This window comes from Sebastes umbrosus, chromosome 10 (genome assembly GCF_015220745.1).
Source record: "Sebastes umbrosus isolate fSebUmb1 chromosome 10, fSebUmb1.pri, whole genome shotgun sequence".
In the NCBI taxonomy this organism is placed as follows: Eukaryota; Metazoa; Chordata; class Actinopteri; order Perciformes; family Sebastidae; genus Sebastes; species Sebastes umbrosus.
The window spans coordinates 26,537,614-26,554,291 of NC_051278.1; the positions used below are offsets into that span (position 1 = coordinate 26,537,614).

The 16,678-nt window shown below is 42.4% G+C and overlaps 1 protein-coding gene across 2 annotated transcripts in view; it reads right to left on the bottom strand.

The window, feature by feature from the left end:
* Positions 1 to 16,678, bottom strand: part of zgc:171482 (zinc finger protein) — a 60,537-nt gene that overhangs the window by 2,711 nt on the left and 41,148 nt on the right. For both annotated transcript variants that reach the window (XM_037782749.1, XM_037782748.1), the window contains one exon: positions 13,376 to 13,472. In XM_037782749.1, the coding sequence (XP_037638677.1) occupies positions 13,376 to 13,472 (97 nt within the window). The remainder of the gene's footprint in view (positions 1 to 13,375; positions 13,473 to 16,678) is intronic.

The window sequence follows — 16,678 nt, forward strand, 5'->3', positions numbered from 1 at the left end:
TTCTGCCATGCTCCGTCCTTGGGAAGTAATCTAATTTACCTGTAAATCTCATGTCTCATGCCATTCTCAATATAACAGAATAAACAACTTCCTCATTGCTAATGCATCAAGATAAATGTGCAGTCTATGTCGCACTGCAACCCAGCTTTCGCTTTATTTCCTCTGCTGCACCCGAAAAAGGATTTCCTCTCGCCGGGAATGACGGCTCCGCTGCAATGTATGTGAAGCATTAACCAATAATCCTGTTTCACAATCTTCTCATAATTACAGCCGTCTATTACGCCTTCTATCTGGCTGTTCCCCAAATTAAAACAAAGGAGAAAGATATGAGCATAAACCCTTGTGTTTAAGGTGCAATAATTACTGTGGATTTGGCCTTTATCTTCGGCTGCTGATTGTTTTTCATGATGACAGGCGCTGTGGCTGCATTCTGTAGCTTTATCACCGTGAAACAAAGCAACTCCAGAGGCAAACACGGCACATTTAATTAAAGCAGAGAGATAAGTTGGATTGAAGCTCATGCCAAGCAACACCCACCTAATTGAGTAAGCATTTTTTTAGTGAAATCTATTTGGACCCCCCCCTTCCCCATAGGACAGGGGGATTTGAAGGCAGTAAAGCTCATCTGCAAAGTAGAACTGAAACAACAATATCAAGCATGGACTCATTTATTCTATTGCCTGATTGTTACAACATAAATCCTAACCTAACAATAAAGCGCATGTAAAACAATACCTTTTTCATCTTGGCAGCTTTTTCTATAATTGTTCCTCTTGTTAGATTGAGAAGCTTTTTTAACTTTGTTTCGGGATGCAGTTTTGAAATGTTTTCTCCTCAGTATGAGCTTAGCGCTGTCTGGTGTTGCGTTTGTTCAGAGATATACAAACAAAATCAGACACACATAAAGTGAGAATAAGATGTTTGTCTCCATTTGTGGCCATCGGTCTGATCCTGAGATGAAAACTCGTCCCCCAAGCAGCACAACAAATTCCGCCATTTTCATCACAGTCCTTGTTAAAATGCCACTCCTCCGTTGTGTCCTATTTGGAGCGTTGCCCCACACACACACACTTTCAACGCTGAGACGGAGAGAGCGAAAGAGGGAGGGATGCACAGGCACCCTAGCTGTCAGCACCTATCCCGGTAATGGCTGTTAAAACAGTGGCCTCTTCACCCTGTCTGCTCTGTCAGGACTCATCTAGCACTTTGGGCTCCGTGAGGGGTGGGATGGCGTGACTCTAGTAGCCTGTATTGTTCTCTGGGAGGGGACAGGTAGGACAACAAGAGGAGAGGGGCAGAGGAAAAACAGTATGGGGGCAGAAAGAGGGGTCAAAGATGGAGGGAGATCCAACAGTGCGACCGACAGTCTAAAAAACAATCATTTTCATTGTACAATGATATAAAACGAAGGAGTGCAGCAAACATATTTGAGAAGCTGCATCCAGAGAATGATTGGCATTTTTTTCTGACTTGTAAGGATTCATCAATTATCAAAATAGTTGATTAATTTTCTGTGGATTTAACTAACGGGTTCATTGAATAATAGTTTCTGCTCTCATGAGCAGCTCAACCAAATAGTGATTTTCCCTTGTTGTCAGCTTGTTTCATATGAAGCTTTTTTTTAGAAAAGTAAAGAGGTGAAAATATCCAATACTCACAAGAAAAAAAGAAAATCATTTCGAAAGTAAGAAAAGCACACAGATAAAAAACATTTACTTATAACTTTTTTATCCCTTTAATCATCTTGGGACCGCTCAGATTTATGTTTGGACCTCCGTTTCCTACAGCCCAAGGTCGAACAGTCGAAGATATTCAATTTACAATGATATAAAACAGAGAAATGCAGAAAGTCTTCACATTTTTACGAGCTTGAACCAACAGATGTCTGGCATTTTTGCTTTATGACTAAGTAGATTAATAGATTGACGAGTAATTTATAGACAAATCAATGAATTAACTGATTGTCTCAGAACTTTTGTGGAAGCAGCAGGGAGCGTTCATAATGCCAGAAAAAGAAATGTGTTAGATTTAGATTCAGCTCTATACGTTTGTCACAAAGTTGTTCAATAATAATAAATTTGAGCTAACAGATTCCAGCTGCCACTCCTCCCACTGTTATCTGTCATATTGTTTTGAAAGTGCCTCTGATTTGGCTGTTTCTATGGGAACAACATGGTACAAAGAATCATTGGACTGTTTTGACTGTGTAGTGAGCGTCGGCTACATACCCAATACTTTCTTGTATTTTGCACATACAGTGCTTTTCATACATGTCTTCATACTGACACTATTATTAGTATGTGGATTGTACAATTTGGATGCAGTGAGCGTCTGAGCAAGAAGGTGAAAGGGGAGGAATGGTAGGAGGAGGGTAGGAAAGGTGACGGAGCCAAGGACAGTGCAATGCAGGGAGGTAGAATCGGAGGTAGGAGGTGGGGGTGAAAGACGGGTTACGGTCTGAGAGTGTTAATAAATTAATCCAATAATCTGTCCCAGGGCCACACATGTGGGACGTGTGATATATACGAGGACGTGTGAGAGAGAGGGCAGAGAGAGTGCATGTGCCTCTGTGTCCAAGGGAAGTGTTTGTGAGGCTGTGAAGGTCACCTTGGCACGCTGCGTGTGTGTGTGTGTGTGTGCGCCAGGTAAACGCAGTCGGGCAGTTGCTAAGGGAGCGGAGCTGTGAGTCATGATTCAGGCATGATTCCCCCCCTCTCACCGCCCTCACCTTATTAACATCACAGACAGTGATGCTTAGGACTGTGTGTAAACAAAAAACTGTGTTTATGTGAGTTTTGGTTGGAAGGTGTGAGGCAACACGACGACAAGTGCCTTTGGGGCAGATGAGGAGAGCTGAAGGCAGGCATGTATGTGTGTGTGTTCAGGTGTGACAGAGGAGGCATGCGAGAGGAGAGCTGACCGGCGACAGTCCTGAATTAACCTTTCACCTTGCCTCGAGCAGGGAGAGGACGCACACACGCATACTCTACCACGACACACGCATACACGCAGCAAACCTGCTCTATTAGCAGGTCGATAACAACCATTTGCATTCAGAGTTGCTTTACACTAAGCACTGTAATCTCTCACACTCGTTGCCGCTCTCTCTCTCTCTCTCTCTCTCTCTCTCTCTCTCTCTCTCTCTCTCTCTCTCTCTCTCTCTCTCTCTCTCTCTCTCTCTCTCTCTCTGTGCCTTTCCCTCTTAAATGTGCATTAGTTTGTTTTGTAGTTTGTGTGTATGTGTCTTCTGTGATACTGATGCTGAATAATTACCAGGGTGAGTAGGCTAAATGGATTGTCCCCGACCTCAGCGTCGTACCCTCGGGGCCTGCCTTAACATCAGCATCAACATCAAACACACACTCATACACAAGCACACGCTATGCACATAAACGCACACAAAGGCAGGCCAGAGGTCGGAAATTGTGTAACGCAAAAAGCAACCAGAGAGCAAAGGCCATACAATCCCAGAGAGCAATGTGAGCATGAATAATATTATACGGGTAGTTGAAGCCACACAGCGTCATTGGTCAGAGATACAACCCTTGCTGACAGTTCCCATCAAGTAAACTGTGCATTACATGGTTGCTTTGTTTTCTCTTCTGGACTCCCAAGGAGTTAATTAGTTCCCTGTTTTGTTTTGTTTTGTTCTGTTTTTAAAAATATATTTTTAATGCATGTATACTTGGACAAAAACTTTTCAGGCTGGTAATCATTATGTAAAGCCACCATAGCCTTGAGGATATTCTGTACTGTGACTAGGAGCTCTCAAACAGCACTTGTTCCTGCTCAGACTACTGGATACTATTAATAGGAACAATGTTTAACAAGGCAGAGAAGGATCTATATAATAGAACCTGACTGATAGATCAGCATGCTAATAAGCAGATATGATTGGCATTAATGTCAGTACAGTAGGTACTAGGGGTGTCACGATTCTAAATCAGATATCGATCGAAATTAGCTTTCGATTTCGGCCATCAAAATTAAAAGCAGGATCAGTGTTTTTCTTTCTCTCCGCCTCCGCCTACTTGTATACATTTTAAGGAAAAAATCGCTACAATACTCAGGGCACTTCCTGCATGCCTATGGCGTTTTACATTGCATGAATTAGCCTGGCGGACTTTAGTTGGTTAGTTACTTTTCCTTACTCACAGCTCTTCTATTCTTACTTGGTATAACATCAAGTCACTACATCTCCCGACAGAAGAACACCACAGTTGAGTTTCAGCCTACATGCACGTTTTTTTCTGCTCAACATTTTTGAATCAGAGCAGCTGATATTGGTAGCGAAGCTGTGTGCCGTCTCGTCTCCCAGCTCTGTGGACTCGAGCTCCGCCTATATGCTCGGTGACACCCATAGGCGACAAACAGCGATCAGAGGACAGAGAGAGGAAAGAGAGGAGAGAAACAAGCGTGACAGTAAATGACAACAAAACCGCATTTTTGTAGATTTCAGCACACTCTGATGCACTGCAGAAGGATTTCTGTTTTGTTTTTGTAATGATTATGTACTGAGGTGGGTCACACAGATACTGATTTTGAAAAGATGCGGCTTTTATATTGTAGACTGTTGTAGTCTAATTTTTGAAACACTTTCTAAATTAAAAGGGAGTTCAGTTCTCTTTTTAAAGTCTAACAATGGCATGTTTAAATCGAAAATCGAATCGTGACGTTCAAATCAAAAGTCAAATCAAATCGTGGATTTGGAGAATCGTAACGCCCCTAGTAGATACAAACAGTAATTGCAGCACACATTAGGGATGCACCGATCCAACTGTTTCAGTCCCGATACCGTTAGCGATATCTGGACTTTGGGTATCGGCTGATACCAAGTACTGATCTGATACCAGTGTTTAATTAATGAGCTGTTTGGCTCACTGTGTGAAAGTGACTGGGATCATTCCTTTATGTTTAAAGCAACGTCAGACTTGACTTAAACATCTCTTTCCTAATTTGCTCAAACTAAATGTGACAGATAAATACTTATATGTACATTTACTGATTATTTATCATTCGAATAATAAATCATACACCAGCAACTTGGTAAAAAAATATAAAAAAATGAACAGGAATTACAATTCAGGTCTATAATTTATATAGTATATAAACATAGAGCTGAATTGAATGGATCAGCCCCATTGTCAACGATATCCGATCCAGCTATTTGAGTCAGTGTAAGGCCTATACATTTACACTTTTAAAACTTGATTAAAAATAACCTCCTTTATGAGCGCAGGCATACAGTCACCGCTGGGAACAGCTTGCCATCATCAGATAATTTACTAGATTTCTTAAGGTTGTAAAAACCAATTCAGCTCCTCTCTGCTGACGGCCTTATGTTCATACTTTAATTGCCACTTTTTTAAACTAGCCATTAGTTTTTACTAGTGGTACTTGAGTCAGGAACCAACATGGGGATTGAGGATTTAATATTCATCTATCTGGTTCAGTTCTGTCCGCTGCCCACTTGTGTGCCTGTCTGCTGGCCAGCTAAGTGCATTGGCTTAATTGCAACACACCGTAAACTGTGAAAATGTTCTGCCAAGTTGATCTAGTTATATCTCTACTGTCATCATCCTGTACAGGTCCAATTACAACAGCCAGTCTGTAGCAACTGTGTGACAGTCTGCAGCCTTTCAAAAAGACCTGCAGCTGACTGTGTGTGAAGCAGATGCATGGTACAGATAAGAAGAGCTGGCAGATAGATGCATCCAGCTGTTTAAAGAACAGAGAATATCTGTTGTTATTTTATGATGACACATTCCTAATGCCAGGGCACAGAGGAGGTCTGAACACTGTTATGCTCCAAATGAATATTTATTTCTCTTTTTCTGCCCTGCGGTTACGTATTTTTGTCTTGCACCTGAGTATCTTTGCCTGGATGTGCGCACTTGGTCCCTCTTGTGACATTCCTAATGCCAAACATCTCACATACACATATACGCATAAACAGACGTAGATACACATACACAGTTTTCATGGATGTTTCTTCGGTGAGAGCTAATCCCCCTGCCGCTGTCAGCCGTGCTTTCGTCTCTTCCGGAAAGCTCCTTACACAAGCCAAAGCTCATCCTGAGTGTGAAAGAACACACACACTCGACCCACAAAAATACACACACACGTACACACACTCAGTCAAAGTTAGGGTGGAAGAGCTTGCGTCACTTTGGCAAAGCCTTGTCCACCCTGTAAACAACCCAGAGATATGAACGGAACAATCTCAATAGCCTCTTTTCCATAAGTACTCACACACACGTTTCTACATGCACACACACATATACACGTAGCGGCACAACACTCCATAATCAGACAGCTTGTTCACACTAATGCACACACACCTCAGTCAAGGGCCCTCATGTCCTCTTATTTCCAAACTTGCAATGCCTTAGAGGATTTCTAGTCTTATGTTTATGCTGCAGCCAGAGTGATCATGCATGTGTGCGTGCATGAGAGTATTTACACTCTCATATCAGCAGAAAAATGACACTTATCTACAGTGTGAAAGGGGCAATATCTGCTACGATATCCTGCTACTACTGCGTTGCAAAGGCTAAGATGTAATGCACATTGATGTAGGGATGGTTAGGGTATGTGTGTGTGTGTGTGTGTGTGTGTGAGTGAGAGAGACTTAGCCTGAAGCGGTTTCTAACACACATTTCCCGTATTGTGTTTCACCTGACTGACTGGGTGAAGGGAGAGGAAGTGAGGTCGATGAGCTGGAACCTTTGTTCTTGTTCTATTTTTCCCAGAGGATCGATCCCGCAGTGCAACAGAGCTGGCAAGACTTATTTCCAGTGCCAGTGTTCACCCTCACGGACTTAGCAGAATTCAGCACGCGTTTGCAAAATAAGTCTGCGAGGGCTGTTGCACTGTACAATCTCTCGTGCTTTGAGGGCTCTCTCATGGACTTTTTCACACTTTACGCACACCGTCTGTAAGTCTGCAATCTTGCAGAAGCTGCTTAAGGGAACTTAACACAATCCATGACATTAGAAATCGAGAGTCCTAACTTCTAAATATAATTGGTCATACAAAATTGCTATTCTGCTATTAAACTACATATAAACACAATATACAACTACATGTGAGATATGAGTCTAATATCATGAAATGATTCAGCCCCAATTGTCATATTTTAAGTGATGTTACATTAATAATATACTGCATAAAAGTAGGATGTTTTTTTTTTTATATAAATCAACTTCCCAGTATGAACACTTAAACAGCCCTCATTTAAATCGTTATGTCCTAAAAGTTGTAAAACGAACTAAACGCTGAATCCAGAGTTATTTTCCTTGGAATAATGAACGTGTATCAGACCCACAATACTGCACCGCCCTGCACGCTCATATGACATATCCGGTTCTGCCAGCTTCCTGCTAGCTGTTATAATGGATATATTGGCTGTAATTCATCATTTTTATTATCTTATAATACACCCATGGAATGTACCATGGTGGATGTATTAACATCTTTGTTCCCAAACAACCGGCTATCGGCCAGTAGCTAGTAGTGCTAGTAGCATGACATAAACAGAATTTAATGTAGTTGTAGGCTATTCACTAACACACAGGCATAACCTCTTATACATCCAAGGTCTGCGGTCTATTGGACATCCATTTTGGAGATCCCTGACATGAAAATGTTTGAGATTGCTCTCAAAATCTGTGTGCTAGATTTTTCTAACTTCCATTTATGTCCATCGCTCACTTTATGCTCGTCTGGGAAGCGGCCAGGCAAAAAAGTTTAGTAAATAGATACGTAAGTAAGTAAATAGTTATAATAGTATGCATATTTATAATATTTTTATTGTTCAACACAGGCCATTTCAGTAGAGACATTAAAATTATGACAATAGAATAGAAATCATTTTGTTTTACTTTTGTACAGCACTTTGTAGGCGGACGTTTTACTGGTGTCCGATAGTCGCATTCAGTCCAAAATGCCAGAAGCGGAGCACTGCTGCTGGGCGCTGACGTTGCAATGGAGTGACCAATTGGATTTCACTTTTTATCAACATATGTTCTTTGCTTTCACTATGCAATTCTGTGTGCTACCGTGTACGATCTCTTGGGAAAATAAAGGCTTGATTTACGGCACAAAGGAGGTACGACAACAATTGCGCAACCAAAACAGGAAGAGGATGGAGCTTTTGTTTTCCCAGGTAGCTATCGGTAGCTATCCCCAGTTACCCCCAGAGTATCAATGTACGTTCAGTCACTATTCCCAGTAGCAGAAATGGCATATGGTGGAACAACCAAAGTAACTGTGGAAAACAAAATGCATTGTTTCTTGTGTTGTTGATAGTTGCTGGGCTCTGAGGAATACGGAAAGCGATCTCGTTGTCTTTGCGACAGCGGCGCCAACAATAAAGCCACTAGGAAACGCTGTTTCCACTTTAAGGACACTGAGCTGGGGCTGTTATGTTCTTTCCAAACTTGCCTTATGTCTCACAATCCTGCTCTCCTCTCTTTTCAGTAAACCATTTGATAATCTATCTTTTACCACAGACACATCATGAGGTCCCTTTCCTTACCTTACCGAAACTCCTTTTCCTTTAAGATGTCACCAAACTCTCATTGTGTGCCAAAACGTCAGTATTATGACTGAACAGCTGTGCACACGTCTCCACCAAACTTCCTCCACTTCCTGTAAGCCTGTCTGATAAAGGTGGATGAGGTACGTTCTCCCCTTCTATCCAGTGACCTATCAGCAATACCCCTGTAAATCTCCCTGGTACCTCTCTCTGTCTGTCTCTCACTGCCCTCTATCCGTCAATGTCCTGTCAATCCGTCCTCTCCATCCTAAGCAGCAGAGCCCTGCAGCTGTCAGCAACACTGGGTTCACCTCAATTTACACTCCAAATCTGCTCCTTATCTCTCTGGCTCCACTTTTCACTTCAATTTAAGGATATTTTCTCTCAGCAGCATTTTAGTTTTACTTTTTCCTGCTTTTTCCATCTCTATGCTTTTTTATTTGTTTTGCCCCTGTCTCAAAACATGATGTGTCTTTCTGTCTCTCTGCATCTGTGGTGCATGCTGTCTCTCCTGTGTCTATCAGTCTTGCTTACTCTCGCTTCGCCCTCTTTTCCGCTTTACGGCAGTAAAACTGACAGAAGGAGAGAGTTATGAAACACCATCTTTTCCTTGATTTACAGCCTCTGTGCAGAGAGATTATACATCTCAACAATCACGCTTTTAGGAGTTTAGCTGACGCTCATATCCAGGCTGACTTAGAGTGAGTGAAGAGCTGTATTAGGCGTTCAGTATCTGGCTTAGTGGCATGTGGTAGTTGATGATGCCTTCTGCAAACATAAATTCTGTAACCTTTAGTCTCATCTAAAAACACAAAACATACTTTCCTGCTACTCAACAACATCTCTTTGCGAATATGATAATGCAGTTATTTATGGACATTTCCAAACCTTGTCTTGAAGTTTTGCTGAGAACTTTCTACCAAACTACACCTGACAAATGTCTATCTCTGCTAAGAAAGAAAAAACACATGAGCTTCTGTGCAGTACATCAAGTAATCTTTCAATTCTGTTTGAAAATGTTTAATGTACCTTCTGATGCTTTGACGTCCATAAACCAAATTCCAGTTACGTTCTGTTGTACCGATGTGAGCTGCTATCTCTGCACCTCAGCAAATCACACTGAAGCTCTCTGAATTGACAGATAGTATTCTGGGTATGAGAAAAATAAGTTTAACTGTTGGGCTTCGGGTTAAACTTTCCCTTGAATGTCTTAGGTTGTGCTGTTTTCAGCCCAGTTTGACACAATTTTACCTCTATACTTCACCTCTAGCTTTAGCGTCATTCATTTACACAAATTTAGTTTTTCAGTTCAGATGAGGTTGACCATTATATCAAGAATTGTGTCCTTAAACAAACCATTTTAAATGGAGCACTGCCAGTCCGTTCTCATTCCCAGAGCGTAAATTACGGACGCTTTGTCAGGCCCATCGGACAGGAGAAAAATGTGACAATTATAGCTATTGTCCATTTACACCGATCAGCCATAACATTATGACCACCTGCCTAATATTGAGTAGGTCCCCCTTTTGGCGCCAAAACAGCCTTGACCCGTCGAGGCATGGACTCCACTCGACCTCTGAAGGTCTGCTGTGGTATCTGGCACCAAGCCGTCAGTAGCAGATCCTTTAAGTCCTGTAAGTTGCGAAGTGGGGCCTCCGTGGATTGGACTTGTTTGTCCAGCACATCTTACAGATGCTCAATTGGATTGAGATCTGGAGAATTTGGAGGCCAAGTCAACACCTCGAACTCGTTGCCATCCACTTGATGTAAAAGAAAACGTGATTCATCAGACCAGGATACATTCCATTGCTACGTGGTCCAGTTCTGATGCTCACGTGCCCATTGTAGGCGCTTTTGGCGGTGGACACGAGTCAGCATGGGCACCCTGACCGGTCTGCGGCTATGCAGCCCCATACGCAACAAACTGTGATGTACTGTGTGTTCTGACACCTTTCTATCGGAACCAGCGTTAACTTTTTCAGCAATTTGAGCTACAGTAGCTCTTCTATTGGATCGGACAACACGGGCCAGCCTTCACTCCCCACGTGCATCAATGAGCCTCGGGTCTGACCCTGTCGCCGGTCACCAGTTTTCCTTCCTTGGACCACTTTTGGTAGGTCCTGACCACTGCAGACCGGGAACATCCCACAAGAGCTGCAGTTCTGGAGATGCTCTGACCCAGTCATCTAGCCAGCACAATTTGGTCCATGTCAAAGTCACTCACATCCTTACGCTTGTCCTTTTTTTCTGCTTCCAACACATCAACTTCAAGGACAAAATGTTCACTTGCTGCCTAATATATATATTCCACCCCACTGCCAGGTGCCATTGTAACGAGATAATCCACGTTATTCACCTCACCTCTCAATGGTCATAATGTTATGGCTGATCAGTGTATTGCACACACTGTATTGTATAGTCTATGTAGCTGATTCCTATCTAAATAATATAAATCTTCTGCTCCTTCCAGTGACCAGCATTTGGATTTAGAAACTTTCTGTTCTCGTCTTGCCCTCCTTCCCTCTCTGCCTTTGCCTTTCTCATCCTTGTTATTGCCGTTGTTATTCTCACTACACCCACCACTCTCTAACAGTTAACTTGTTTGCAGAAGTTTGGTATGTGCAGCCCAGACAAGTTATGCTCTAGGGCGGATAAATACAGACAATTCAGCTGAAGTGCTTTGACTCTCTCTCTAAAAAAAAAAAAGACAAAAGGAAAAGAAGAAACAGCCGCAACAACAAACTTTTATCCTCAAGCAACCTTTTATCTAAGAAATACTCCATTCATAACACACTTAATTTCCATTACATTGCTTTTAATACAAAGGGATGCACACATGCACACACGCCACAACACCGCCTATAACCACGCTCACAGCTATCTCATGGTAAATGCATGAAATGTAACTGTTCCATATCACACTGTCTTCCATGCTGCTGAATATAATTTCCCTCACATTGGCTGTGATAACATTTCTTTAAAATCGGTAATGAAAAACGTCCAAATCTCATTGTGCGACCGCCATTCTTTATAATAAATAACCCTGTTTCCATTATGCTGCCTCAGTGCGCTCCACATGCTTATATGTGTATTAAAAATGAATTTCATTCAGTGGATGTCAGCTGTGCCATTTCACTCATCAGATATTTCAAATGTACCCCTCCGCATCCGACACTGTAATACAAGCAATATCTAATGCTGCCCAGTGGAACTGGCAGTCCTATCAGTTGTTTCCCTGTGTTGTTGTCCACCAAAAAACGCAGTAGAAATCCTGAGGCTATGATCTTCTTGTCTGAAAGAAACCTACATGTTTAAAATAGTCTAATGTTTGGATACATCTGGATCAATAATGATTAATGATTAATGACAAACCATGCCAACCATGCATTGTGTCTTTAGCCCTCGACAGTTTGTACAAAACGTATTCTTAATTCCTTTAAACACCAAATCCGTATTTTTTTGTCTGAAATTGTGGCACATTTAAAAATAAATACGACCTCACATTGTGTCAATCACGTTAAAACACCAACTCTGAGACTTTCGGCCGTCATTTAAGTTTCCCCGAAAGGTTCGATTTTCTGCATTTTTTCGCATCCCCCTGAAGGCAAAAGAGGGTTGTTTGACCACTCAGAATCACCGTTCGAGCAAACGTTGTCATCCAACTTGGCATCGGATAAGTTAATTCACTTTGTCTCCCAGTACAAAGCACTTTACAATAAAGAAATAAAAGAATACAGAGATGCAGGATTTAAAGATAGATTGTGGCAGGTGATTGAAGAACAGAACAGCTTGGAATCGGGAATAGTTGCAAAACAAAGGCTGTACCAAAGATTAGACAGTAGTGATGTTCTCTACGATTGCTTCTTGCTATTGTCATTCATTCATTAGCCCCATTTGGGACTAGCGCTATCCATTGCACCCACATAATTAATTCAGTTTTGTCTCGTATTGCGAATTTTCGCAACAGAGGAAATAATAAAACGCATCAGACTGAGTGTGCAAGGTTTCTGTGCATAACAATTTTTATCGGATGACGGATTTAAAAAACGCATATAAAACATATGTGTGCAAAGACCTTTATTCTTACTCAACCTGTTTGTACAGTTGATTGCAGGACAGATTTTTACCATTGCGTTATTTTTTCATGTGAATGCACACTGGCAGACAGTGACCATAGTGTGACATCATATGCATCACCTCTATAGAGTGCTACAGGTATGAGTCCTAAAACCCGGAAATGAGTTAGCATTTTAGCACTTCCGGTTCCCCCTTTCTGGAAGTCAATGTATTTTTTTGAATGGGTTTTTTAAGCTTTAGAGATTTTAACATTTAGTTCCACATCAGTAAATATCCCACTCGTGAATTTTGAAGCCTTTATGTGTCAAAATGTGTAAGTATCATCATTGGCTTTTTGTTGAGGGAACCAGGGCGATGCTAACTTCCTGGTTGGCCTACAAATAATACGTCATCCCTGGAACACTCTATAGGGCAGGACAGGAAAAGGAATATGTGTTCAGTTCTAAAAGTGGTTTTGCGTGTTTCAAATGGCCGAACTTGCAGGTGAAAAGCCTTGTCGTCATAGCCTCCTCCGCCACACTGCCTCCCTTATCTCTCTCACTGAGAGTGCTTGTGTCTTTTTAGTCTCAGGTCAATGAAAAGTGGTGTGAAAAATGAAAGACCTTGAGAGTGAAGTTCAAACCTGCCTACTCTCACACCTCCACACACCTGGCCGACCGCTGCACAGAGTGGACGTGATTGTCGGATAGTCTGTTCTGGAAAGTCTCACTTTCTTAGCATTTTGGATGGGAAGCCAGTCAAGCGTTACGTTGTACTCACTTGGTCTGGTGCTTGGAGCCCTGGAGGTGCGCATGGTACTGCTCGATGGAGTTGAGGACCACACTGCAGACACTGCAAGAGTAACTACTGCGCAGCCCTGGAGAGACACAACCACACAGATACAGCGGTTACTGTAAGGGCACTTTCAATAAGTGTGACTGGTCATCATCATCATCTGGATCATCGGCAGCAGTAGCAGTGAGACCAACATGAGCAACAATTTAAATTTGAACTGACAAGTCTTATTTAGACGGTCTTATTTTTACACTCCACAGTGCGGGGTAATTTTCCTAATTAGAGTGCATCTGGAGGAAGATTTGATCAGACTGATCATTAGCAGAAAGCCAGTTACATTTTTAGATCCTTAGATCATCTGCTCCTTTTTTAGTGCTCGTGTGTGTTCGTGTGTGTGTGTGAAGGTGCCTTTTGAAACTTGAACTTCAACAGGGTGAGACGAATTAGGACACTATGGGTTAAGAAAAGAACAGTGCATTAGGGTTGTGTACATGTGTAGCTCTGTGTATCGGTGAATGCATCATTGAGATGGTGCGGCTCAGACACAGATGTGAACTAATTAGAGGGTTTGCAGGTGGTCGAGATGAACACCCAAAAATAGATGGATGAGGATGGGGATACTGACGGAGCAGAGTGGGGTGAAGAGAGATGAGGAGGGGCAGGCGGAGGGTTAGGTAGATGGAACGAGTGAAAAGAGGAACATTTCCGGAGAAGAATAAGATGTGAATAAAAAGGAGGAAACGGAGACGTGGTAAGGATAATGAGTTGTCACACAGCGGCAGTGATGTAAAATGTACGCTGGGCTTTAATGACCACAGGAGGAAACATGACCTGTGTACCCACCCACCCCCAAAAAACATCCTCTTACACATGTGGTAACTACGGCATGGCAGCACAAATCGTCTTTCTTTCACGAGGAGGGCAGAGGAAGCGGGAGGAAATGCTCTCTGTGTTGACGAGCATAGGCCAATCAGCAACAGGACATAATTGGCTGCGTATTCTTCTCTGTCAGAGATGCAATGAAGTGCTATTTTTTTTTGTTTTCTCTCATTTTGCACACTGCAGAGCCATCACTGCAGATCTGACATCGGAGATGAACAACCTTGACACTTCAGGGTTGTGTGACAAAACAGTCAAAAACTAATTGCTTGAAGCCCTTTCCCCCCCGCCTGTCCACGCTTCCTCCCCTCCTTGTTTTCTTTTTTTAATTTTCTGACGATGATTGTGTAATTCTGGGTGTGGTGGCTGAAATTGGGTGTGCTCGCTTGTTTGTGGGTGCCCTTTTCTCTGCTGTCATTACTGTCCTTCAGATTTATGAGTTGTCTGTGTATTCCATCACCTTTCTGACCTTCTGCGGCGGTAATTGGTGAAGCATGTTGGGAGATGAAGTTGTGAAATAGTTAGGAGTGGCGGCAGGTCATTTAGACTGGGCTGGAGCTGCATAATGTGGCATATCTACTCCCTGTTGTCCAAGTTGCTCTGTCTGTTTCAGGGGAGGGGGGTGGGGGGATTAGGACAAACATTTACAAAAAAGCCACGACTGAATTAGTTGCCTGGAGAAAGCGTTGTCTTGGCTTAAATGTTGATATTTTGTATCTATTAGTAGCAGGTCTGCATGCGTGAAAGAGAGGAAAAAAATAAGATAGTACATCCTCTTCTGCCAAAATGCCATTACTTCTGTTCTCTCTTAATGAAAAGGCTATTAATTGGAAACGAGATAATTTAGCAAAAGAAAGAAATGATAATTCTCTCACTTGTTCTCCTTCCCCTTTTTCTTCCTCGTAATTCTATACCGCTGCAAGGATTACACAAAGAGGTCTTTTCTTGTATACACGATTAAGTGTGTGTGCGCGCACACAAAGGCAGCTTCCCTGCTTTTAGCCTGATTGATGTCACCTCCCCACTGCCTGGCCGAGTAGCTCTGATGTACAATATGCTGCAGTTTGTGTCTGTGCCAGATAATGTGCGCGTGTGCCAGTCTTTTGAACATAAACACACACACACACACATGGCCACATGCACAGTGTCTGTGCATGTGGCCATGTGTGTGTGTCACTGCGCTTTTGGTTAATAAAGCAGTCCCGGCATAAAAAAACACTGTGCCCTAATCCATGTTAATTACATGCAGGGAAAGTGTGTGTGCGATGCAACTGACAGCATGCAGCACTGGGTTGTGGATGTGTTTTTTTTGGGGGGCATGAGCAGTATTTGTGATGGTGCTCTAAGCCTTGTTAATTACACAAGAAGATATGCCAGGGAGAGAGAAAAGAGGGGGTGAGATGAGCTGAGGCGGTGGGTGTGGAGAAGTTTGGTGACTGTCGTTTAATGCACAGAGTCCTCTGGCATTGCTGGCACTTTTGGTATAGAGACGCCTAAATGCTTGTCAAAAAAGTAATGAGCTGCATTATGCGCACAGAAAATTGGGGAAATGTTTTTCTTTTCAAGAGCCTTGTTGCAAAGAAATGTAACATCTTCCTGCAGCTTCAGAGTCTGATATATGTGTAACTAAGTCTCAGCTCAAGCAACATTAATGACCCCGCTTGATGTTCATGGCTCTTTCCATTAGGACGCTGCCAAGCTCTAACTGCAGCCTTTTGTTTGTGACTCTCAAGGGTTTATAGGTCGTGGTCAGCGCTGACGATTGTAAAATGTAGTGTTGCGTGAACATTGTTGGTTAAACAGTTGGATGGTTTTAAGATGCAGAGAGTAAATTAGCCTTACACACTGTACAACCACTGCTTAACATCAGGTCACATATGGATAATTTCAAGGTAGAGTTTCCTCTATTTTCCCCTTCCTATGGGGCCGGGACTGCAGATGAGAATCTCACTGTATGGTATTCCTCTGTAGTTTTATTCACAGAGGACGCAGGCATAATAGTTTTCAGAGCTCCTCGGAGCCTTTGTGCTGTGGTACACCATGCGCTTTGCAAGATTAAAAAGGAACTGGATCCAAAAAGAGGCCCATTGAGATGCAATCAAAACCAACAGCATGCAAAGCAGAGGCTTGACAGTACGTCTCACTGGAATATATCACAAATACCATAGCACAGAGGGGTTGAGCTTCGGGTGAGAGTAGGATTGAATCCAAGTGGAATTTTACCAAGCAACAAACTTTGAAGGACCTATAGAGAGACTAATTAGTTTTGCAGAGAACGTGACAGTAATTGGAAAGACTATCAGTTTTAGACAAAAAAATTATCATACACAAAATATAATGACTAGATTCTTCTACATTTTTCAGGTTGACGCCAAAGCTCATTAGTTTGTTTGTGTTGTTTGTCCACTG